Consider the following 27387-nt stretch of genomic DNA (forward strand, 5'->3'; position numbering starts at 1 on the left):
CCGGAGTCAGCTGGGTTAGGCTCCAGCAACCCCCGTGCAGTATGGAAGATGAATGAATATTACTGAGATTGTGCTAAATTAAGTCCAGCCCAAAGTTAAATTGCTGTTTCCACTGTACTTTAATTGGTCCCAACGAAAAACTTACAAATCTGGGCATAAATGTTGATGGACTGCCCTTAAGTGAAGGAATAGGTGCTAGAAATATATCCACAACCAGTTCCTTAGGTAAGATGGTGAAGCAGGTGCTTATGTTACTAACAAAACTATCAATAAAAAGACAACGTACCATCCTGCAGTGGCTGTAGATGTAGTCTTCCACGTCAACACTCACAGCACTGGTGCACTCATCCAAAATAGCAAACTGGGGCTTGTGGTAGAATAGTCGGGCCATCTACAAAAGTAACAGCACAAAAGCTATTCAATGCTAAATATATATGCTTTCAGTTTGAATATTCAGAGAATTTCAATCCTGGAAACATTGTTTATAAGGGAGCAAAAGGAAAGTGTGCTGTCGAGTATGGCACCAAGACTATATATTTAGCATGCCACAATATGCAATAAATCCATTCATCGAACAGTAAATAAAAATGGGTGGGTCATTTTCAAGGATGTGATTTATTGTGGCGTGTGTGCGCGCGTGGAAACTTCATCAGCATCAACAACAGAACTAAAATTCAGGCATACAAAATAAAAAACAAACACATTTACATTACACAGTGTGGAGTGTTACCATTGCTATGATGAATTGAATTGAATTAAATTGAATGCTTTTATTGTCTTCTCTGGAACACAATCTTGGCTACAGAAGCTTATTGCATTCACCTAAAAAATGAAAAAAATCATCGGTCATTTTCCAAATGAATTTATTTTTGGGGTTGTTTTTTTTAAATTAAAGTATTTTCTTTGTTTTATGTTTTTTTTCCCTTAGCCAGGCAGCCAGCGGAAAAATTAATAATTCAAAGTATGTTCCTGGGAAAACGTCCACGATGGCAAAAACACAAGTCCCACCCAAAATAGCAATTATTTATTATTATCATAACAACCTTTCTCATTTCAAGTAGGAGGGCGAGATTGAAAATGTTAATATTTATTTCTCTGATGGATCGGCACCAGGTGGCTCGCGGACCGGTAACTGTCCCCGGCCCGACTGGTAAACACAGAGCTTACCCTTTAGGCTCAGTTCCTTCTTTACCACGACGAACCGATGGAGAGTCCAAATCACTGCAGATGCTGCACCAATCCACCTATCGATCTCACGCTCCATTCTTTCCTCACTCATGAACAAGAGGTCGTAGCGCCTTTTTCCACCGAAGAGGCTCTGAAACCGGTCATAGAGGGGCTGCACGCCACGTATCATGGATTCCGGAACCCCAAACTCCCGGAGCACCCCCACAAGGCTCCACAGTGGGGAAACGGTCGAACACCTTCTCCAAGTCCACAAAGGACATGAAGACTGGTTTGGACTATGTCTCCCGGCTGGCCTGGGAACACCTTGGGATCCTCCTGGAAGACTTGGAGGAAGTGGCTGGGAAGAGGGAAGTCTGGACTTCCCTGATGAAGGTGCTGCCCCCGCGACCTGACCTCGGATAAGCGGAAGATGAAGATTTGCAATATTTCTCAAAGAAATTAATGTAATTATCATACTCAGAGATAATGAAATTAGCATCTCTCAGGGGCCATCGATACGACAATGGACGGGGGTTGGAGCATATCATATTTCGATGGAGATTATGAGAGTTCTTATTTCATTTTATTATACATTTGCTTGATGAGGTGAGAAAACAAAACGGCCCAAAAACATCTTGATGATCCTCCACATTTTTGGAAGAACATTCTGTGGACTGATGAGTGAAAAGTTGAACTTATTGGGGGTGTGCCGCCCGTTACATTTGTCGAAAAAAATGGCACAGCATTCCATCAAGAGAGCACTATACCAACAGTGAAGCATAGTAGTGGCAGTGTGATGGTCTGGGGCTGCTTTGCTATCTCAGGACCAGGACGACTTGCTGTAATTGATGGAAGAATATATTCTGTTTTCAACCAGCACATTTTGAAGGAGAATGTCCGGCCCTCGCTTAGTGCGCTCAAACTCCAGCGCTCTTGGAGCATGTAGGATGACAACGATCCAAAGCACACCAGCATGTCCACCTCTGAATGGTATAAAAAAAAGTTAAGGTTTTGGAGTGGCCAAGTCAAAGTCTGGATTTAAATCCTATTGACAAGCTGTGGTGTGATCTGAAACAGGCTGTTCATGCTCGAAAATCCTCCAATATTGCAAAATTGAAACAATTCTGGATGGCCCAGCGGCGCGAGTGGTTAGCGCGTTGGCCGCACAGCTTTGGGGTCCTGGGCTTAAATCCAGGTCACGTCCACTTCTGCTGAGTTTGCATGTTCTCCTCGGGCCTGGGTGGGTTTTCTCCGGGTACTCCGGTTTCCTCCCAAATTCCAAAAACATGCATGATAGGCTGATTGGACGCTCTAAATTGCCCCTAGGTATAGGTGTGAGTGTGCATGGTTGTCCGTCTCCTAGTGCCCTGCGATCGGCTGGCCACCAATTTAGGGTGATCCCCGCCTCTGGCCCGGATCAGCTGGGCTAGGGTCCAGCAACCCCCGCGACCCTAATGGGGGTAAAGCGGTTCAGAAAATTAGATGAGATGAAACAATTCTACACAGAAGAGTGGGCTATAATTCCTCCAAAGCGTTTTGAAAGACTAAAACATTATCGTAAACGGTTGATTTCAGTTATTGCCGCTGAAGGTGGCAAAACCCGTTATTAGGTTCCGGGGGCAATTACTTTTTCACAGAGGGGCAGACAAGTTTTAAAATGTTTCTGCCTTGGTAAATAAAATCATTTATAAATGGCATTTTCTATTTATTTGGGTTGTCTGTGTCATACTATAATTGGTTTGATGATCTGAAACCTTTGTGTGATAAATATGCAAAAAAGACAAATCAAGAAGGGGGCAAATACTTTTTTCACGGCACTGTAGTTGTACAATGTCTGCCCTACTCCTGATGGGGAGCTGGTTTGACTCCCGTGTTTCCTCTCACATTCAAGTGTGCATCAAAAGTGTGAATGTGCTTTTTTGAGACTGATCTAGCCCCATCTATAGGTCTGCCAGCATTTTACAGTCCTGTACTCTATCTAGCTGCCCGACGTCTACCTTACAGCTGATGGCGAGCTGGTTTGACTCTCTTGTACAAAGAGCGATGGCTGGTCGTGGGATAAGCCCTGAACGCTTCCATCTCCCATAGGTCTTTCCCGGAGAGTTTTCTCTTCTCTTTTCATCCTCAGGCCATCCACTGCCCTTGTTATGCCTGGCTTGTGTGTGTCTTGCTGCTTCCTCTTCCTAACGTACGACCAGCTTGCATCTCAAAGCTAGATTGGCCTTGCTCCAAGTCAGTCTACAAGACCAAGGCCAAGACCACTGGTGTCCCATAGTGTAGGATAGTCAGAGTGATGACTTTGTGTACTCTGTTTCAGCCAGCGGGATCTACTACCTCCTAGTGACCAGAAAGGGTGCTGCTTGTGCCACAAAGGGGTTACAGGAATCTTGGAGCATCATATCCAGTTTGAAATTGATGTACTCCTCTGCCAGGCTGGTGGGGGTAAGTTCTAGCATTCTCCTGCGGTAAAGCCCAATGTTACTGAGAAACCTGGGAAAACCAAGTCAATTCCTGGTATGGGAGCTGACCCGGCCTCTCCAGTTTTTGTACCTTTGAGAGTGGAACCTCTTAGAGGGTTAGTCGCCAGAGAAGACGTGGCAGGAGTCCATACTGCATGCACTAGAGCTTGAGATTGCCAGGAAGCAGGGTTCTATTAGTGTTCTCTAGGGCCTTGGAGACCGTTGGAATGAGTTCATCGCATATAGGAAGGCAGTGGTTGAACAGCTACCCATTGACAATGGAGATGCTTCTGGACTTGTTTGGTTTAATTTTCATGTGAGCACACTCAATGTTCTCTTAAGAGTTTTCTCAGAAGTTGTGATGTGCAAACCTGGTCACAGTAGGTGTTGAGGTCGTCCATATAGGCCCTGATTGGGGGTAATCTTAACCTAGGTATTATTTGTTTTCTGCCTACCAACCATTGAGAAACCCAACAACTTAAAATGTTGTTACACACAGAAAATAAAACTGAAAAAACTCCTCCGATGCCACGTTATGAATTATAATCGGTTGGAGGGGGTCTGGTGTGCAGGGCAGCGTGAAAGAGCCGGCACCGGGCCAAAAATTGACCCTTGTGGATGGGTCAACACCCCTAGCAGGGTAGTAATCTCCGGGCAGGACAAGTGACAACACCGTCAGCCCTATTCGAAAATAGAGTGGTCTGGGCGGAGACAGGCAAATGAACCACTACAGCATCAGATGGCTTCTTACTAAACTTTAGGTACATTTCCTTAATAACCATGACACATGACATGTTCCTTTTGCTGTTACCTTTAAAAAAATATTTAAAAAAATCCTGACCTCCAACCTTACGGTGTGGCTGCCTCCTCCAATTGGTCAGTCTCCTGTGTGCCCCTTCCCACTTAAAAAAAGATAATTTGGTCAATATGTTTTCCTTTTTCCAATGGAGCAGCCTATTAGGTCTCAAAGGCGACTTGGCAATTGACAAACTCCAGCCCACTCATCTCGTGTTTTTTTTTCCTGTTCGCTATCGTCACAGAATCTCAATCCTTGACACCCCACCGCTGCGACCTAAAGCTGTGCATGAGTAGCACAGAAATCAGCACACTTGTGGTCACCTGGTATATCTGTCCGAGTTCACCTTGGTCCAATGGTATTCGACCTCCCACATGACTCCTGATGACTTTTTGCCATTCCTGACCTTGCTATAGGGTGCTCTGGTGTCAAAAGTCCAGCTCCCACAAATGATAGTTTTATTCCCCTCCCCCCAGCATATAATTAAAAAAAATCCTACACACAAATCAAGAATAAAAGGCCAACTAAAATAGAACAAATAATAAAAGAGAACGCCGTGGACAATTTCAATGCAAATTGTTAACCAAAATCTCACGAAGGTTAAGAAAACAAATTTAAACATGAGTTTTAAGTAACCATTCAATTTATTGTAAGGTCCTTTTCAAACAATTTAGTTGACTCAACTATAACTAGTAGATTGATTTACAGTGTTTGAAAGAATAGTCATAATGGATACTTACGGCCATCCTCTGCTTTTCTCCTCCACTGAAAACATCCATCCAGTCCTGCACTGAGTCCCAACTTCCCTCCCTGTTTAAGATGTGGCCCAGCTGAACATTATCCAAGTACTCCTTCAATACCTAGTAGTAATGTTAAACAAAATGAATCAAATTAAAAATTTGCAATCCTGCAAGACATGACGCCAAAATCAAAGTGTAGTCAGTTGAAAATTGGCTTTTTATTCTTATCTTGACCTGGTGAACTGGTCACTATTTTTTGGGGGCTGATTTCTACTTTCATCTGTCTTGTCATAGGGACTATTCTTAACAAATGTACTGTACTGAAATTTAAAGACAAAGTTCCAGCCACTTCAATATGATAAGTGATAATCACACCACACATTCAAACACTGGGCTGGTTGAGTAATTGCTCTCGAGAGATTTGATGTTGAAGTCAATCAATCATGTTGGTAACAACACAACACAAACGACATGCTTTAAGAAACAGCTCTGTCAGCACATCAAACAAACAGAAGTACCTTAAAGTCATTTGGATGTGTTTCTTTTAAATACATGAAATCTGTTTGAAGATACTGTATTTTCATGCCTATAGGGCACACTTAAAAGTCTAAAAACTTTCTCTAAAGTGGAGAGAAAAAAATGCTGGAGGACGAGCACGATGGCGAGCCTCAACAAAAACAAATCCATGGTTTGGAAGTGGAGGAAACTGAAAAAACAGTTTCAAAAATGGCTTGGGAGCGTTAGATGTCCAATGGAAAACATAATTATAGAAAAGACTGATAGGCAGTGTTGAGCGAGTTATGGGACAATTTTCGAATGGGTTTAGATGCCTGGGCAACTTTTACGAAAGCTCACGGTGACAACTCTGACTTTGATGGATTTGTAGATGTTTTAATGCTTTGACTTATATTAACGCGAGTACTCCTTACATCAATAAAGAACAATCAAACTCAGTTTTTTGCTGCCTTTTGTAAAACATATGCAACATTACGGTAGTGCGATCAAGTTATACAATAACATCCATGCGAGAGTATGTTTCATGCTAGCACTACCGTGATGTTGCGCCCATTGAGCTGAAGCTACTTGTGTATGGGCAAAATATAGAAATTGAACCCGCAACTGAGACGCCCTTTAAGTTGGTGAGCCCTATTGGCGTGAAAATATGGTACTGGTTGAAATCATGAACACAAGTTGAGAACACGTGTGTTGAATCATTGAGTAATAGACAGAAACTCTTTTGGTCTGATATTTGCAAAAAAATTTTTTAGGTGGTTTTTAAACACAAATTGTTGCCGTCATGAGTACAAGCCCAGTGCCGTCACTCTTTTCTGGCCCGTCACTATAACTATACTAGTGGTACCTTGAGATACGAGCTTAATTCATTCCAGGACTGAGGTCGTATGTAGATTTACTCGTAACTCAACTGAAACTTTCCCATAGAAATGAACTAAAAACAAATTAATTTGTTCCAACCCTCTGAAAAAACACCCAAAACAAGATATTGGATTGGAAAAACATTTTTATTTGTTCTTATTCGCCATCTATTAACAAAGTAACAAATAACTAGTGGTTTAATAGTACTAAAATGTGTTTAATAGTCCTAAAATGTGTTTAATAGTACTAAAATATGTTTAATAGTACTAAAATTAGACGGATTTCGCGGAGGGGAGAGAGAGACGGACAGAGAGAGGGGAGGGACTTTTTGCACGGCAACGCAAACATAACACAATGGTAACATAACATAAACAAATTTAAATGAACTTGGATTACGATGCAGACACACTCAAAAATAAATTTAATCTAACCTTACACAAAATTTCATTCTAATTTTGTTGTAAATTTTGATACCTTTCTTCTCCCGAGTTGACTCTATTTGCCCGGCCTCCACCCTGACTTTCAGATGCAACCTATCGAGGGTTGTTTGCTTTTGTATTACCTTCAAAATATTCCGAAAATGATGCACACAAATGTCCCCACAATAGGATAACGCACAACCACTTGCGAACGAGAAGTAGTATATACGCCATTCACACTGACAAATGGGAAAAAACATGCAAAAAAATGGCAACGCTCCGCCCAGTGCTCGTAGAGACATTACACGAGGGAGTTGCGACCAGACAGTGCCCATGATGTTGTTATGAGCCTCTTACGTCCGCTGTATGCTCGTATATCAAAATTTGTCTCGTATCTCAAGATAAATAATTGCCCGAAATTTTACTCGTATCTCAAATTGCTCGTGTCGGGGCACTCGTATGTCGTGGTACCACTGTATACAGTATTTGCCCCCTTGAACTTTTCAACCTTTTGCCACATTTCAGGCTTCAAACATAAACATATAAAATAATAACAAAAAAAAGTCATGAATCAACAAGTGGGACACAATCGTAAAGTGGAACGGAATCTATTGGATATTTTATACCTTTTTAACAAATAAAAAACTGAAAAGTGTTGCATGGAATATTATTAGACCTCTTTACTTTCAGTGCAACAAACTCACTCCAGGAGTTAGGTGAAGATCTCTAAATGATCCAATGCTGTAAAAATGCACCTGCTCTGTGATAGTCTCAGAGTTCTGTTTAAAGTACAGAGAGCATCATGAAGACCCAGGAACACACCAGGTCCGAGATACTGTTGTGGAGAATTTGAAAGCCGGATTTGGATACAAAAGCTTTAAACATCCCAAGAAGCACTGTGCAAGCAATCATACTGAAGTGGAAGAAGTATCAAACCACTGCAAATCTACCATGATCCGGCCGTCATTCTCAAGTTTCACCTCGAACAAGGAGAAGACTGATCAGAGATGTAGCCAAGAGGCCCATGATCACTCTGGATAAACTGCAGTGGTCTACAGCTGAGGTGGGAGAGTTGTCCAGAGGACAAAAATCAGTCGTACACTGCACGAATGTGGGCATTATGGAAGAGTGGCAAGAAGAAAGCCATTTCTCAAAGATATACATAAAAAGTATTGTTTAAAGTTTGCCACAAGCCACCTGGGAGACACACCAAACATGTGAAAGAAGGTGTTCGGGGCAGATCAATCCAAAATCAAACTTTTCCGCCACAATGCAAAATTATATATTTGGCGTAAAAGCAACACAGCTCATCGCCCTGAAAACAAAACACCACTGTCAAACATAGTGGTGGGAGCCTCATGGTTTGGGCCTGCTTTTCTTCAGCAGGGATAGGGAAGATATTTAAAATCTATGTGAAGATGAAAGGAGCCAAGCCAAATACAGGCCCATTCTGTAAGAAAACATAATGGAGTCTAATAAAGACCTGCGACTGGAACAGAGATTTATCTTCCAGCAGGACAATGATCCAAAACATGAAGCCAAATCTACAATGGAATGGCGGACATATAAACGTATTCAGGTGTTAGAATGGCCAAGTCAAAGTCCAGACCTGAATCCAATTGAGAATCTATGGGCACGAAAGACTGTTGTTTAAGGCTCTCCATCCAACCTCACCGAGTCGCGCAGTTTTGCAAGGAAGATTGGGCAAGAATTTCAGTCTCACGATCTGCAAAACTGATAGACATACACTGAGTGACTTGCAGCTGTAATTGCAGCGAAAGGTGGCGCTATATTTTTTCCTCCAAGATGGCGCAGTCACACGGCAGCCAGTGGCAGTAGCTCTGTCCACTCTTATTTGTTTTTTGTGTTTTACAGCCCTTATATCTTTTTTTAATTGCATTTTACTATTTCTTAATACATTCCTTTTTACTTTACTTTGTACTTTATACTTTAATGTTTTAACAACATTCTTTGTTCTGTTAGCCTGGCTTCTTTCTGCTACTTCTTTTTTGGAACCATTCAGCCATTCCTACGCTGTCATACACATGGGACTAGCTGTTACAATACGTAGCAGAAGGAGCAACACCTCAATGCCGCTGGAAATTCGGAACTGGACAAAAGTGCCGGCCAAATTTAAATGAATTTGGATTACCATACAGACACACTCAAAATTAAGTAAAATCTAACCTTACACTAAACTTAATTCTAATTTAGTTTTACATTTTTTTTTACCTTTCTTCTCTCAGGTTGGCTCTTTTAGCCGCCTACAGCCTGACTTTCAGTCACAGTTTTTAAAAGGAACCTATCGAGGTTTGTTTGCTTTCGTCTTCCCTTCAAAATATTCCAAAAATTACGCTCACAAATGTCCTCACAATAGGATAACGCACGGCCACTTGACAACTTGTTCGGGTGCCTCTTTTCCATAAAATCAAAACGTGTTTGATCTCTTTTGTAGCGAGGCGGTCCCCTCTTCCACCTCCTCCTTGCTACTGAGCTCCTACGACGCTCCGCTCATTGCCGGAAGGTATCTTTACACGAGGGAGTTGCAGCGAGAAAGACAGTGCCCATGCTATTCTCATAAGCAGCCTCTCGCGTCAGCCACCTGGCTGTATGCTCGTATATCGAAATTTGTCTCGTATCTCAAGGAAAATTTTTACTCTGAATTTTACTCGTATCTCAAATTGCTCGTATGTTGGGGCACTCGTATGTCAAGGTATTACTGTATGGTCATAACATGTTCTAAACAGTACAACAACAGCCCCGGAGAAGATGACATATGGGCCATCCTATTCAGTTGTTGTAATGAGTTCAAATTAGTTTAATTAGTAAAATTTGCCACACTTGATCGCACACACAGGCTCGCAACTACTCATTCCTTCTCCTCTCCTTCTCTTTCACATTTGACGTCAGAATGGAATCCTCACAAGGGTTCCGGGGGCAGTTGGAGCCAATCTCAGCTAACTACTGGCATCAGGCGGGGGAGACCCTAACTTGGTGGCCAGCCAATACCGGAGCACAACGAGATGGACAACAATTCACGCTCACACGCATACATAGGGACAATTTAGTGTTCAACCAGCCTACCCTGCATGTTTTGGGGATGTGAGAGGACACTGGAGTACCCGGAGAAAAGAACATGCAAACTCCTCACATTACCTGGAATCGAACGGTCGACCTGAGATCTGTGAGACTGATACATTAACCACTTGTCCACCGGGCCGACCCCAAGCAATGTATTAGTGCTTATTTATGAGGGGAATAAAATGATAAATATCAATCTTTTAATTGCTGTATTGAAATATGCATAAAATATGTACAAAAATGAAGGTGAAGCCGAAGTCCTCCGTTCCCAATCGCCATCCAAAAATCCCCCCTCCCTCCCTCCCATGCTCACCCCCTCCCTTCCTCACCCCCTCCCTGCCTCACCCACTTGCCCAGCCAGCCACCCACCCACCAAGCCACCCAAAACCACACTCAGCCAGACACAAACCACCCGCCCGCCCGCTCACTCACTCGATCTTCTCATTTTGCATTGGTATGTGTGAGAGCAATGCAATCCCAATGCCCAGGGGTGCTAAATTTTTTTTGCTCAAAGATCTAGTTTTCAAGAAGCGATCTACCCTTTTTTTCCGGACCCCTGACAAAGGTCAGCATTTAAGTATGCTGATATACCTGCTTCCAGCAGGACCCAAAATAGTGTAGGCAGGTAGTAATGGTGCTTGAACTTGAGATGGCACTGTTTCCCAGCTCAAGTCCCATATAAAATTTTACTACAAATCCAATTCTTGGATCAAATCTTACTGTCATGCGATCTACCAATAGTACCTTAGCGATCGACTGGTAGCTCGCGATCAACGTTTTGATTGTTATTTCTCATTATAAATACAAACTCACTGTCATATATCCTTATGGATAAATGAGAGATGACATGTGCAAATCTGACAACAAAAAATGTAAATGTTAATATTAATGCATCGTGTCCCACCTGATCAGATATTCCTTTTCTTGCTTGTTCTTCGACCGTGTCAGGATATATAACTTGGTCCCGCAGAGAACCAAGGGTCATATAGGGTCTCTAAGAATAAAAACAGGTATAGCTGTTAAGATGTATTCAGACTTGTTTCTGGCTGAACAACTTTAGGAAAATATATTTGTTTTGGTTTGATACAAATTTTCGAAATAAAGAACAGCTCCCTTTCCAAACTTGATGTGAAATATGAATTGTATTCTTATATTTAATCTTGCACCCTTCTGCACTCTTATGAATTTAAAGTCACTAGAATAGATTTTTTACTGACACCTACAGGTCAAGGCCTGTCATCACTTTGTATATAACACACCCCTTTCGTGTTCCCGCCTAAAGTTTGTCTCCGCCTAACTTCTATTAAATACCATCACCGACCGTTCGGACGGCGTATCTGGTTGGGGCACCTCCACGTGGACGCTAGCTCTGTCCGTCCGCTCCCCCCTTCTTAGGAAGGGTGGGGGCTAGCCAAGAACAAAGGAAGCGGAGCGGGCAGCGGCCATTTTGAGAGCGGTCGAGATGGGGCCTCCCTTCCAGATAACCTTCACCGGCCGGGAGTCAAAAACTACCACGTGTTTTGCTGCTTCCTCTGTATGAAGATTATTGTCGAGGCAATCCAGCTTTGACACTTGATATAAAAATGACAACATAAAAATACTACAACCTATTACTTTAATAAACTAAGAGTACAAAAGTGGCTCATAAGTGGCTGTATATAAGGGCCATTGTTATGGATTCACTTTGATACTTTCACGAGTATGTAACCATATGCCTTTACTCACAATGATCATTTATCTTGTTTGTATTATCACTCCATTCACTTAGGTAATCAGCCTTACATTTATTTCCTTTTTAATTTCAATGGGCTCTAATAAGAAGTGAACAAAATGTACATTGTTTTTTCACCTATTTCATATTTAATGCTCAATTAGCTTTCAGATGACGTGTGCATTGTTTAAAAAAATTGATACATATTTGTGAATGGGCAGTTCATTCAAAAATATGGTAACATTAGTAGTTAGCTAGGGAAAGAAAAAGGGAAAATTTGACACTATCAGGTATTGGATATAACTGATGAATCATTTTATCGCCCACTAAAATGTGTCACTGTGCTAAATTAACTGATTTTAGGATAGGCTCTAGGGGATAATTTCCTTAGGACAGGAGAGACTTGGAGTGCACGGAAGGCATTCCCTGTTCTGCCCTGGGCGGCTGAAATGTACTTTGTCATGCATCATGTTGATGACATTTAGAATATTCAGGAATTGCCTAAGCATTGAACAGTTGATATCAACTAGGTAAACTTGCTTCCCACTGCTTTGAAGGCATACAAGTACAGTTGTTGTTAAGTAAATTTACATAGGTTTATGACTTAGACTTGTCATTCCAATTACAAATTTTAACGCAGCTACATGTAAGGCTTGACAATAACAATCTTAGAAGACAGGAAATTGACAATTATGCAAGCTCCAAAACCTCAAACTAAGAAAACAATTATGGATTCTAAATTCCTATAGGAAATGTGGCTCCTATTTTCAAAATGATGTACAAAGCTTAGCAGGCCTTTTGTGGCACAAAACAAGTACTAGTGTCTAGTCAATGGTACTACTTCCAAATTATGAAAGACCAGACCAATCTCGGATTAAGGCAAAATTCTTTATTGTAGATGGGTCATATAAGGCAAAATTCCAACAGGATATGATGTATTGACCACTACTAAAATGTTAAAATGAGAACCATTACCACCTCATTACTATGCACAAGCAGCTGAACTGATAGCATGAACGGACGTATGCAATTGAATGTAAAACGAGGGGGTTAGAATTTATACAGATGATTAATATGTGTTTCCGTGTCTTATTTTGCCATTTTGGCATAATTGGCAAATAGAGGTTTAATCAAATCCACTGGCTAGGCAAGTCTCTCATGCTGGATTGGGGAATTGCAACAAGCGGTCCTCAAAGCCCGTCCTCCTTGCAAGCAATTTATTCAAAAGGGTGTGCATGCTTTTGTGGATGTCTAATGGCAAACCTGACACCAGACGATCCATTATGTTCCTACCCTCATCTCTGGTCACGAGTTGTGGGTGACCGAAAGAACAAGATCTCGGATATAAGCGGATTAAATGAGTTTCCTCCGCAGGGTGTCCGGACTCTCCCTTAGAGATAAGATGAGGAGCTCGGTCATCTGAGAAAGGCTCAGAGTAGAGCCACTGCGCAAACAGAATCGAGAGGAGCCAGATGAGTTGGCTCGAGCATCTGATTAGGATGCCTCTTAGATGCGTCTCTGATGAGGTGCCCATGAGGCGGACCCAGGACATGCTGGGAAAACTATTTCCCCTGGCTGGCCCCAGAAGGCCTTGGCATCCCCACCGGAAGAGTTGGATGAAGTGGCTGGGGAGAGGGAACTTTGGGCTTCCCTGCTGAAGCTTCTGCCCTCGCAAGCTGACCTCTGATGAGTGGAGGAAGACAAAGATTTGCAATGTTGCTCATGCAAAATTAATGCAATTATCATACTCAGAGATAATGAAATTAGCGTCTCTCAGGGGCCATCGAGACGACAATGGACGGGGGTTGGGGTGTATAGTATTTTGATAGAGATTGTGAGGGTTTTTATTCCATGTTATTATACATTTCCCTGCAACGGAGGATAAGCTTGGCCTTGCTATTAAAGAACTTTGCTCACTATGCGGATATAATTATTATCATACTTGCTTCCAATGAAAATATAAGCGTTGCTCCTTAAAGCCTTGTTTAGTCTAAACAAAAAGGAGCCAGGACACCTCGGAGTACTGGGAACCTGCTCTGAGCACTGCACCTGCGGCATCTGCCCTCCACCACAGACCCTTCGGTTCTCATCTGTTTTGACAATAGTGGACATGTTTTGGTACACATGTATTATACTCAATGCACATGCACGCACAAGTTGAGATGTCCATGTAATCAGGGCCACCAAATGTAATAACAGAAAAGACGTGTAAGGTCAGAATGGAGCTGGGAAGCTGTCTCAGCGGCCGTTCTCCTGGTAAGTAAACATTCCAGAAGACTCTTTTCCTCTTTATTTATGAGTGCATTTGGGAATGTCTTATGGCGAAGCTGACAGAGATGTTTTTGGGAGCTGAAACTGAAAAAAGAATCTGAAAACTTCTAGACTGTTATCACAGTCTAAACGGTTCAATCGACTGTCTTGTCATCACTTTGAATAACGCGCTCATTCACTGGCTTGAGTGCCTCACTGCTACTGTTATTACATATACAGTGGGGCAAATAAGTATTTAGTCAACCACCAATTGCGCAAGTTCTCCTTCTTGAAAAGATTAGAGAGGCCTGTAATTCTCAACATGGGTGAACCTCAACCATGAGTGACAGAATGTGGGAAAAAAATCACATTGATTTTTAAAGAATTTATTTCCAAATTAGAGTGGAAAATAAGTATTTGGTCACCTACAAACAAGCAAGATTTCTGGCTGTCAAAGAGGTCTAACGTCTAACGAGGTCTCCACTTGTTGACTGTATTAATAGCATCTGTTTGAACTCATTATCGGTATAAAAGACACCTGTCCACAACCTCAGTCTATCACACTCCAATCTCCATTATGGCCAAGACCAAAGAGCTGTCGAAGGACACTAGAGACAAAATTGTAGACCTGCACCAGGCTGGGAAGACTGAATTTGCAATAGGTAAAACGCTTGATGTAAAGAAATCAACCGTGGGAGCTATTAGAAAATGGAAGACATACAAGACCACTGATAATCTCCCTCGATCTGGGGCTCCATGCAAGATCTCACTCCATGGCGTAAAAATTATAACAAGAACGGTGAGCAAAAATCCCACAACCACACGGGGGGGGCTAGTGAATGACCTATAGAGAGCTGGGGCCACAGTAACAAAGGCTACTATCAGTAACACAATGCGCCGCCAGGGACTGAAATCCTGCATTTCCAGATTGTGTCCCCCTGCTGAAGCCAGTACACATCCAGGCCCGTCTGCGGTTCGCTAGAGAGCATTTGAATGATCCAGAAGAGGACTGGGAGAACGCGTTATGCACAGATGAAACCAAAATAGAACTTTTTGGTAGAAACACAGGTTCTTGTGTTTGGCGGAGAAAGAATACTGAATTGTATCCGAACACACCCACTGTGAAGCATGGGGATGGAAACATCATGCTTGCGGCTGTTTTTCTGCAAAGGGACCAGGACGACTGATCTGTGTAAAGGAAAGAATGAATGGGGCCATGTCTCGAGAGATTTTGAGTGAAAATCTCCTTCCATCAGCAAGAACATTGAAGATGAGACGTGGCTGGGTCTTTCAGTATGACAATGATCCCAAACACACAGCCAGGGCAACAAAGGAGTGGCTTCAAAAGAAGCATTTCAAGGTCCTGGAGTGCCCTAGCCAGTCTCCAGATCTCAACCCAATAGAAAATATGTGGAGGGAGTTGAAAGTCCGTGTTGCCCAACGTCAACCCCAAAACATCACTGCTCTAGAGGCGATCTGCATGGAGTATTGGGCCAAAATACCAGCAACCGTGTGTGAAAAGCTTGTGAAGAGTTACAGAAAACGTTTGGCCTCCGTTATTGCGAACAAAGGGTACATAAAGTATTGAGATGAACTTTTGGTATTGACCAAATACCTATTTTCCACCATGATTTGCAAATAAATTCTTTAGAAATCAAACAATGTGATTTTCTGTGTTTTCCCCCCATGTTGTCTCTAATGGTTGAGGTTTACCCATGTTGACAATTACAGGCCTCTCTAATCTTTTCAAGTAGGATAACTTGCACAATTGGTGGTTTACTAAATACTTATTTGCCCCACTGTACATCTTCACATCCTATATTTCTTTTCAAAGGAGAGTAAGATTGTTTGCGATTTATGTTCCCCCCATGTTTTGCTTTCTAAACAATGAGCATGTGTGATAGTGTGATATTTCTTCATATTCATCAAACGTGGAAACTAAAACGAGGGTGAAGGCAAACCGCATACACTTTTTGCCGGCATATACAAATCTAACTTTGCGCGTTCATTCCATAACCACTATATTGGCAAAACAGACTACAGTTACCAATTCTCTGATGCTCTGTCGCAAGACGCAGGTGAAATAACTTTCTAGGCCAAAGGAAAAATTAGCTTTCATAGGTGCCTTGAAGACACCATAAAAAAATACACTGTCCAGCCCATTAACTCATTCACTCCTTGATGTTACAGACACATGCAATCTCTTACTTAACTTCTGAGCGAAGGAAGCTGTGCTGTGACATACATTGAACAACACTGATTTAAATTGCATTTTGGGAAAAAAAATGCCTCAAAGTGCATGACTCCCGCAATCTCGCAAAAAAGTTGAAACATTGAAATGTGTTATGTTATGAGCTGGTTTTGAGACCTTTTTAATCGATTCACATAAAATACACAAACAAACAAATCCAAATCACATTGTAATATAGTTATTCTACTTGCGACCTTTTTCTGGTTGATGTAAGTGCTCATGGATTCATTTCAGGTCCGGGGCAAATTATGAAGCTTTGGCTCTTTTATTAGACAAATTTTAATTAACCTGCCAATGTGCTGTTCAAATTTTGTTTCTTTCCTCTGTAACCAGATTCTAATTGGGTGTGGGGAGTAAGTAAAGCTTGTAGTTGATGTGGACTGCAAAGAACCAATCAGGCTTCCGTGGCCGGATGATTCGCCTAAAGACGTTTCGCCGACGGACGTTTGACAGACGGACAGGTCGCCGAATGGACGTTCCACCGAACGGTCAATCGGCCGGAGGTTTCGCCGAAACGGGATTCGCGAGCTCGCCCCGCCCCCGGATCGTGTGTGTACAAGTTTTTTCAACCTCGGCCCGCGGGCCATTTACGGCCCGTTAGGATTTTTAATCCGGCCGGCCCGCCGCCGGCGTTGTCCAAATTATAGTAAAAATCTATGATTCATTTCCCTTTGCCACTAATTTCTCTCAATTTATTAGTCTACCGTCAATGGAAGCCCGGGAATAAGCACTCTTGGGCGGGCATGTCAGCCCGGGAATAAGCACTCTTGGGTGGACAGATGTAGCAGAACCGAGCCGTGAAATGACAGCAATCAGGTTAAATCCATCCTAAAACAGCATTTAATGATCAAATACAAATACTGGAGCTCTTTGGACATTAGAACTGAGCCCAGGGAAGTGAATTCCTCGGTAAAATGTTGCGATGATGTCGCATCGCAATAAGGCAAAAAAACGTGTATATACGACCATTCGCCAAACGGCTCAAAATGCGTTTAATGATTAAATACAAATACTAGTATTGTTAATACAAATACTAGTATTTGTATTTAATCATTAAACGCTGTTTTCGGCTGGATTTGACCGAATTCGAGAGCATTTTGAGCCGTTTGGCGAATGGCCCTGTTCTTAAAATGGCCGACAAGCGACGACGTCTAGCTCCGTTGCCTCACAACGCGCATCGGATATCTAGTCTGTATACACGATGCCTATGGGAATACCAAGCAAAACAAAAAGGAAAACGACGGAGAATATGTGAATTTCCTTTGTCTTCTTTAAAATAAAATACTAGTATAAAATACAATACTAGTATTGTATATACAAATACTAGTATTTGTATTTAATCATTAAACGCTGTTTTCAGCTGGATTTGACCGAATTTGAGAGCATTTTGACCCGTTTGGCGAATGGACGTATATAGACGTTTTTTTGCCTTATCGCGACATTTTACCAAGGAATTCACTTCCCTGGGCTCAGTTCTAATGTCCAAAGAGCTCCAGTATTTGTATTTGATCATTAAATGCTGTTTTAGGATGGATTTAACCTGAGTGCTGTCATTTCACGGCTCGGTTCTGCTACTTCTGCCCGCCCAAGAGTGCTTATTCCCGGGCTGACATGCCCGCCCAAGAGTGCTTATTCCCGGGCTGCCATTGACGGTAGACTAATACATTGAGAGTGATGAGCGGCAAAGGGAAATGGATCATTGATTTTTACTATAATTTGGACAACGCCGGCGGCGGGCCGGATTAAAAATCCTAACGGGCTGTATATGGCCCACGGGCCGAGGTTGAAAAACTTTACACACACGATCCGGGGGCGGGGCGAGCGCGCGAAACCCGTTTCGGCGAAACCTCCGTCCGGCCGAACCTCCATCCGGCCGAACCTCCGTCCGGCCGAACAGCCGTTCGGCCGAATGACCGTTCGGTGGAACGTCCATTCGGCGACCTGTCCATCTGTCAAACGTCCGTCGGCGAAACGTCTTTAGGCGAATTATCCAAGTACCTCAGGCTTCCAGATTAGGCAGTTTATAAGATTGGATTCCCCCCCCCCTTTTTTTTGGAAACATGTAAAAGGAAATTGGTGTGTCTGTCCACAAGTAGCATGATCTTCTGAGCTCGACAGGATAACTGGACAAAGGCTTCTAAATAAAAATACTGGAGACAAAACATTAAGGGTCACTCAGAGTGCTGGGAAAAAAAGGTAGCTTTGATGATTTCGCGACCACATCATCAGAAATGAACATTTAATTTTTTTTCAATGTATATGTTACCTGTGGAACATAGAAGAGCTTCCCTCTTTCTGGTTTAGTCAGCCGTCCTCCAAACAGAGGCCAAAGCTGTTAAGTACAGATGGAAACAGCTATTTCAGAAGTCAAACTGGGTCAAAGTGTAGAAAGATTTGTTGCATATATAACGATCATGTTAATCAAATGTTCCAGGCATTGGTCAAGTGAACAGCAATACTTTAGACATGGTCTCTGCAGGTTACAACAACAAGACTTAAGACTTTTTAAAATCATAATGAATAGAATTTAAGGCCCATTTTACATAGACAACGGACAAATATGTAACAAAGACTACCATGACTAAGATATCACTGGCATCCATCTAGAGCGCCCTGTTTTCGTATCGGGCTGGCACCTTACCCCCCTGCTGCACACTGTGGCCACTAGGCTACTCGGCCGGCTCTAACGTCCGCCTAGAGCGCGCTACCCTCGTTTCCATCATGGCGACAAAACTTAATTTGCACAAATAGGAGACCAGAAAAGTGTTGCCGATGGGAAAGCAGCGACAATTCCCCCAAAAAATATGGAGCCTGGAAGTGGTGTCAAGCGATTAAAATATTTTAATTGGATTAATTGCAGAACCACCTGATGGTGTAAGTGGTTATATCACCTGACTTTGGTAAGGGCAAGCATGGAATCGATTACCCCCTTGGTCGCTCAATGGGCCCTACTGCTGACTGGCAACCACTTTAGGGTGTATTAAATTGGATTGAATGTTTTTTTTGTCATTAAACAAGCATGAGGCTTCACACAAAGTGCACAAATAGCAGCAACAAACAAACAGACAAATAAATAACCAATACATAATAACTCAAAGTAATAAATAAAACATCAATAATTAAGTAACAAATAATCAATAAATAACTAGTCAACATAAGTGGTCACAACATAAATAAGTAGGGAAGTGCACAAATTACACCAATGAATAAACAAATAAATAATCAATAATAATAATAAATAAGTAATAAAGAAATAAGTAGTCAACAAAATAAATAGGGAGTAGTCAACATAATGAATAAGTACCATATTTATTCGAGTATAACACGCAAAATTTTGGACCAAAAAGCTGAAGCAAAGTTTGGGTGTGCGTTATACACGAATCCCAGTGAACCACTGCCCTCTGCCGGTGAAAAAGTCCCCTCCGCAGCTGTCATGTATAATGGGGGACGTAGAACCTGACTTGGCCACCAGATGGCGACGAACTACCTCTTTCAAAAGCGAGGTTTCTCCAAATAGCCTTGGCAAGTTTATGGGATAATATAGGGTTGTAAAATTTTTAAAAAGTTGCTCCTGGGAAACTCCAAGGAGTCTGCCCCGGGAGCGCTATCCTCGCTCAAGAATGGAATCAATTGTTTGGGGAATCTGATGATGATCAATCAGACTTTGAAAAGTTTTAAATATTATGATGAATTAGACTCAAGTATTTAAAATTGTAAACTCGATTTGAGAATTGGGGCGGCCCGGTGGAGCGAGTGGTTAGCGCGTCAGTCTCACAGCTCTGGGGTACTGGGTTTACATCCAGGTCATGTCCACCTGTGTGGAGTTTGCATGTTCTCCCCGGGCCTGCGTGGTTTCCTCCCACATTCCAAAAACATGCATGGTATGCTGATTGGACACTCTAAATTGCCCCTAGGTATGGGTGTGAGTGTGCATGGTTGTCCGTCTCCTTGTGCCCTGCGATCGGCTGGCCACCGATTCAGGGTGTCCCCCCGCCTCTGGCCCGGAGACAGCTGGGATTGGCTCCAGCACCTCCCGCCACCCTGAGGATAAAGCGGTTCAGAAAATGAGATGAGAGAGAGTTGAGAATTGTCTTCATATTGGTAGTAGTTTGTTTTAGCAGGTTTCCATACCCTGTGTTGTGAATAAATGTTTTGTGTTTAGCATTTGCCAGTTACCAGTACTGATGCAATTGTTGGTGAGGTGAGAAAAACTTTATAAAAAAAAATAAAATAAAATAAAAAAAGTAAAAATTATCCCAATTTTTAGTCACACATTATCGGTTATACACAGGTGCGCATTATACCCGAATAAATACGGTAGTAGTTAACATAGATAAGTAGTCAACATTGAATAAATTGTCACATAAATAAGTAGGTACAAAGTGACTGAAGTGGTTAGCAGTAAGTCTTGATTAGGACCTCCTAGGTGCAAAACTCGAGCTGTCCTTGAGTCTGTTTGTCTTGGCTGTTACAGTCCTAGAGCGCCTGCCAGAGGAGGAAGTAGAAGCCGGGATGTGTATTCTTTTATGATGCTCTTTGCCCTTCCTAGGCACTGGGGTTCGTAGATGGTGGACAGAGGAGTTAGGGGGCAGGTGATGGGCTTTTGGGCTGTGTTGATCCCCCTATGCAGTCTTTTCCTCTTGGCTTCTGTGCAGCTTGAGTGCCACACTGACACAGCGTAGTGTAGCCTTCAAGCCCAAGTCATCTGGAATAGGCTACAGCAAGCCCTGCCACCCTTGCGAGTATGCACAGTACGGATGATAAATGAATGATGATGTTACACATTGGGTTGGTCAGTTTTTGGGGTTTTTTTCCCGTGTGACCTGTCCTTGTGATTGCCCATTGATTTCACCTGTCGTTTCCCCGCCCCTGGTGTATATTCTGCTTGCTACCTCTCATATGACCCAGGTGTTTCTGATTGTCTCTTCAACCCATGTCAGTATATTTAAACCATGTGTTTGTCAGTCCTTGTCAGATCGTCGCTAGTGTCAACCCGTGTTCACGTATGTTCTCCCAATGTCCTGTGTTCCTCGTCTCCCCGCGTCTTCCACATCAAGGTTTGGTTTTGTTCTCTGTTAAGTCCTTGTCATTTTGAGAGCCTCCCAAGTTATTAAAAATACGTCCTACCATGCTCCATAACCAACATACATAACAAATGAGTTAATCACGTTTTATAGTTAACTCAGAATTATCACACTTTTATAAAAAAATTGAGTTTTAAATACATTTATTATCAAAGGAGTTGACCAATGCGCTTACCTTACAATAATTCTAATTTCTGCCTCATTAACCTATGACCTGGCATCCACATGTGTGGACATCACATTTTTGGTTGTCAAAGACTACAATGTTAAATTTTGGACTACAAGGGCCTGACGCCCACATGATGTGGACAAATTTTTTCTCAGAAACTACATGTAAAAAGATAATTCTTTGTTTTTACACTCATAAGGTCCCAATTAGCCTAAAGAGAAAATAAAAATACATGCCTTGCAAGAGTTTGGGTCTTAGGAGGTTAAAAACAACAAATACTACCTACTGTTTGGCTGATTGAACACTCTAAATCAGGGGTCCCCAAACTTTTTCCTGTGAGGGCCACATTACTTTTCCCTTCTCTGATGTGGGGCCGGTGTCAGTTTGTAACAGAAAAAGTGTGACGATCGTAGGGGAGCTTAAAAAAATTATTGTTTTCCAGAAAGCCACACATAACCAAATAACCCTTTCCAGGTTCTTTACAGAAAAAAAGTCAGGAAACAAATAATAACACTATTAATGAAATAATAATAACTAAATAACCCTCTCTGAGTTCATCACAGAAAAAACAGGAAATAAATAACACTATTTATGAAATAAATAATAACTAAATAACTCTCTCTGGGTTCTTCATAGAAAAAAAAAGCCATGGAACATTAACTTTCTGTTGTGCCATGCACAATCTTCTCCCTTTGCTCTGAAGTTTATGCACGACACCACAACCGTCATTACAGAATCCCACGTTAACATTTTGCAGCACAGTGCTTGCTGGTGAATTCGGCAGTGGACTCGTAGCGGGGCGGTGAGACGCCTTTTTTCCAACTCCCGGTTCATGCGTCCCATTATTAGACCGCGAGTTTCGGCCACCATGCTAGGAGCCCCGTCAGTCGTGATGCTAGCTAGCTTTGACCAGTCCAGGTCCAACTTCTCCATGGTTTGGCACACTGTCAAAAATATCCTCTCCTGTTGTAGTCCCTTTGAGACTTTGGAGGGCTGCCAGATCCTAGCAAATCTCAAAGTTTGCGCTAACTCCACGAATAAAAATGAGCAGTTGCGCTGTGTCTTGCACGTCCGTGCTTTCATCCAGTGCTAATGAAAAAAAGTCAAATTCTTTCGTCTTCTGCTGCAGCTGGGCATATGCATTACTCCCGATTTCTTCAATGCGTCTGGTCATTGTACTCACCGACAGACTTACGGCATTAAATGCATCTTTCTTCTCGGGACACACTTCCTCCACGACAACATCCATACATTTCTTAAAAAACTCTCCGTCAGTGAAAGGCTTACCGTTGCTTGCTATCAGTTTAGCAACCCGAAAGCTGGCCCAAACGGATGCCTGGTTCAGCTGAGCTTGGCGTAGAAATGTAGTCTGCTGAGATAATAGTCCAACTTTTAGCTTTGAGAGTTTGTCTGCTCGTATTTGTCCTTGCACGCTATCGTACTTGTCTTTGTGACGGGATTCATAGTGCCGGCGAAGATTGTATTCTTTGAATACTGCCACCGTCTCTTGACAGATGAGACAAACAGCCTTTTCTTTGCATTGAAAAAAATAATAATCGTTTGTCCACTGCAGGTTAAATACCCTGGATTCTGAATTAATTTTTCTCTTAACTAACCTTTTTGCCATTATTCCGTTCTCAAACAAGTTCAGGTTGCACAGTTTTTATATGCTTGAATAGCATCGCAATAGCGATGGCCCCAGGGCTCCGCCCTCACCTGCGATCGTCCAGATGTCTCGCTAACACTCTGCTCGCGCATGCAACGGTGGAAGTGCCCCATGCATGTCACCAAAGAAGCAATGCGAAGGCCCGCTTCACTGGGATGATTTGTGGACTCAGCAGGGGTGCAATGAACCAAACACAAGATTAAAACGTCCCAGTCTTCAAGGCCAAATAGGAAAAAAATCCTATAGCGTCTCTGGTATTGTTCAGTGGGCCGGTCCACATGTGCCGGCGGGCCGTATACGGCCCGCGGGCCGTAGTTTGGTGACCCCTGCTCTAAATTGTCACTCGGTATGAGTGTGAGCATGAATGGTTTTCCGTCTCCTTGTGCCCTGTGATTGGCTGGCCACCAATTCAGGGGGTCCCTTGCCTGGTGCCCGTAGTTGGCTAGGATAGGCTCCAGCACCCCCCACGACAGGACAAGCAGTTCAGAGAAATAATGAATGAAGATACCAATCTACCTCCTAACTTTTGCTGCTATTTTTAATTACTCAGGGTTAAATATAAAAGTTGCTAACAATAGTTTATCATTTAAGTGAAAAAATCACAATAAAATGACACCAATTGATTGAACTCACCAAAACGTCTGTCTCTCAGAGCAACTTTATCTGAGCGTTCCAGTGCCAGTCAGTCCAAATCAGAGAGCTACATTTATATTTAAAAAGCCAAGGTTACGTTTTTGCATGATCATCCCAATCCTTTGTCTGGTGGAAACCAAAAATGCTAATGTTTGGGCGGCCACGAGAGCAAATACCTGGAACCTGGAGCATGTGGCACGCAAAAAACTTAATTCATCTTCATCTTCCTCCGCGTATCCGAGGTCAGGTCATGGGGGCAGCAGTTTCAGCAGGGAAGCCCAGACTTCCCTTTCCCCAGCCACTTCATCCAGGTCTTCCAAAAGGATCCCAGGGCATTCCTGGGTCAGCCGGGAAACCGAACTCCTCCCATGTCCAGGTCTTTGCTTCAGAGACCACCAGAGCCAGAAATCTGGCTTGTTTGTAGGTGACCAAATACTTATTTTCCACTCTAATTTGGAAATAAATTCTTTAAAAATCAAACAATGTGATTTTTTTCTTCTTCCAGTCTGTCTCTCATGGTTGAGGTTTACTCATGTTGACATTTACAGGTCTCTCTAATCTTTTCAGGTAGGAGAACGAGCACAATTGGTGGTTGACTAAATACTTATTTGCCCCACTGTACTTTGACACCAGCGGAGACCTTCAAAGCCAATCGTGTCTGGTTTGGTAACTTAAAAAAAAAACTAAATCAATAAGGTTTTCATTACCAGTGTATGCAGTGTGCATCATTTATATTTCCCTCCAAGGGCTTTAACCTTGTGGCCCGGTGGAGCGAGTGGTTAGCGCGCCGGCCTCACAGCTCTGGGGTCCTGGGTTCAAATCCAGGTCATGTCCACCTATGTGGAGTTTGCATGTTCTACCCTTGCCTGCGTGGGTTTCCTCCGGGTACTCCGGTTTCCCCCACATTCCAAAAACATGCATGGTGGGCTGATTGGACACTCTAAATTGCCCCTAGGTATGGGTCCGAGTGTGCGTGGTTGCCCGTCTCCTTGTGCCCTGCGATCGGTTGGCCACCGATTCAGGGTGTCCCCCGCCTCTGGCCCGGGACAGCTGGGATTGGCTCCAGCACCCCCCGCGAAATGACAACATTTGAAAACAAGACAATTTATGCATGCTCTAAACAAAACTAACGTCAATAGATGTTTAAGACCTTTTAACACTTTGACCTTGTGAGATTTTTAACAATTTTAGACATTTTAAGGCCTTAAATTCAAATTATTGGATTTAAGATGTTATTTAGACTATTTAAGAACCTGCAGATGCCATGTTAAACCTGTTCCATCAGTGTGTGGAATTGTAATTTATGTGCTGCATTGGAAACAAAGAAATATACATAGGTGACCAATTTTATTTTAGTTTGTGTAAAATAAACAGAAAAAAACTCACCTCTCCTAGTACTCTGAATAGCGAACTTTTGCCACAACCATTTGGTCCACACACAAGAACATTGGTACCGGAAATCACCTTCACCAGACAGGAAAATTAGGTTTAGCATATTATGACAAACCCTCCATAGGATAAGCAGAATGGAAGATGAATGAATGCTATAATAACAAATCCCAGGTTCAGAGAACGTCATTTCCCTTGCAGTGTTTATTGCCACAGAAAAGGTGACTGCTATCTGGTATATTGTATTTTTAGATCAACAAATTTAGTTCAGTTTTAGTAATGAAAAGGTTAATTCGACCCCCCCGCGAAATGCGAAAATCCGCGAAGTATGGCCACCCCTATTGGAAAAAATAAAATATATAAATAAATAATTCTTCAGTGCTGAGTCCTATTAGTGGCTTCTGGTTACGAGCTTCAGTGTGGATTTTCACATTTTTATGAACTCAAAAAAAAAAAAAAAAAAAAAAAAAAAAAAAAGGTCAGCGCTGAGTCCTAGTAGCAAACGAAAGACAGGGGAGTTGCTTCCGCTTGCGAATTTCAGCGTGGCCTTTCACATTTTTATGAACTTAAAAAAATAATACAAAATTAAAAAATAAGCCGCCTCGTGGTGTAGAGGTTCACTCGTCTGACTTTGTTGCGGACAGACGCGAGCCCGATTCCCGCGGGCGGTGGTATGATTGGGAGTGCGGATGGTCGTTTGTCTCTCTGTGTGCCCTACGGCTGACTGGCGACCAGTCTAGGGTGTAGTCTGCCTTTCACCCGAAGACAGCTGGGTTAGGCTCCAGCAACCCCCGCAACCCTTCCTAGGGTGGGCGGTATGGAAGATAAATGAATGAAAAAAAACCCAAACATTTCCCCATAAAAAATTTGGGATGTAGTGAAGCGATAACCGAAGCGCGAAGTAGCTAGGTGTCACTGTATATATATATATATATATATATATATATATATATATATATATATATATATATATATATATATATATATATATATATATATATATATATATATATATATATATATATATATATATATATATATACTTTCGAACAAGAAATAAAACGAAAAAAAATCAAGGTGGAATTTTGTTTTATTTCAAAATCAAGGCTACTCGCGTCTGGCCAAAAATATGTACAGTAATCCCTCGATTATCGTGGTTAATGTAGACCAGACATGGCCGCGATGAACGAAAAACCGCAAAGTATATATATATATATATATATATATATATATATATATATATATATATATATATATATATATATATATATATATATATATATATATATATATATATATATATATCTTTACTTCAGTGCTGAGTCTTAGTAGCAAGCGGAGGACAGGGCAGTGGCTTCCGCTTGCGAGTTTCAGTGTGGATTTTCACATTTTTATGAACTTAAAAATAAATAAATAAATATATATATATATATATTTTTTACTTCAGTGCTGAGTCCTAGTAGCAAGCGGAGGACAGGTCAGTGGCTTCCGTGTGCGAGTTTCAGCATGGAGTTTCACATTTTTATGAACTATGAAAATCTGTGATGTGGTGAAGCCGCGAAAGTTGAAGCCGGGATATTCGAGGGATTACTGTAGACGGCAGCGCCCCGACCTCACTAAGATGGCTGCGCCCCGACCTCCCTAAGATGGCCGTGCCCCAATCTCACTAAGATGGCTGTGCCGCGAGCGAGCAGTGACGAGAACATTTTGCGTTTTATGCAAGATAAGTTTTTTTTCATGAATTTCATTCACAGACGTCAAAATAAATGTTGTTTAGCGTTTTATCTGTTCATCTTTTCTCTATTTTGAAATAAATGGCCGGATGTGTGTGTGTGTGTGCGTGCGTACGTACATACATACATACATGTACGTACATATATATATATATGTATTAGTGGCGGGCTGTCAGGGCCTTCAAGGCCTTCTCTGCTGGCCTAAGAAATATCTGAATCATATTATATTTTGTCCATCAATACTTATTATTCCAAATGGTCTGTTAGCTTCCTTTCATTGCTTTTCCCCCTGGTTGCACTGCTTCCAGATGTGTGTTTTCATATTGAAGCATTTAACCAATAACATTTCAGCCATTATTTGTTGCCAGGATCAGAAAGCTGCCTCAAAGCCTTCACAATCAGTTCTGCGGGCTCTGCTGCATTAAACAAGACTGTTGCTTTTAACCAATCAGATTTCGAGTTGGC

At 42.1% G+C, this 27387-nt stretch overlaps 1 protein-coding gene across 5 annotated transcripts in view; it reads right to left on the reverse strand.

The window, feature by feature from the left end:
• Window positions 1–27387, reverse strand: part of abcd3a (ATP-binding cassette, sub-family D (ALD), member 3a) — a 142735-nt gene that overhangs the window by 2268 nt on the left and 113080 nt on the right. For 4 of the 5 annotated variants that reach the window (XM_077623774.1, XM_077623775.1, XM_077623777.1 and 1 more), the window contains 5 exons: window positions 25187–25264; window positions 18515–18580; window positions 10941–11030; window positions 5163–5282; window positions 287–391 (listed from right to left, as the gene is read on the reverse strand). In XM_077623774.1, the coding sequence (XP_077479900.1) occupies window positions 287–391; window positions 5163–5282; window positions 10941–11030; window positions 18515–18580; window positions 25187–25264 (459 nt within the window). Of the gene's footprint in view, window positions 1–286; window positions 392–730; window positions 823–5162; window positions 5283–10940; window positions 11031–18514; window positions 18581–25186; window positions 25265–27387 lie in introns of all 5 variants that reach the window. The other variant, XR_013305710.1, reaches the window with a different exon arrangement.

The sequence above is a fragment of the Stigmatopora argus genome, chromosome 17 (assembly GCF_051989625.1).
Source record: "Stigmatopora argus isolate UIUO_Sarg chromosome 17, RoL_Sarg_1.0, whole genome shotgun sequence".
Lineage (NCBI taxonomy): Eukaryota > Metazoa > Chordata > Actinopteri > Syngnathiformes > Syngnathidae > Stigmatopora > Stigmatopora argus.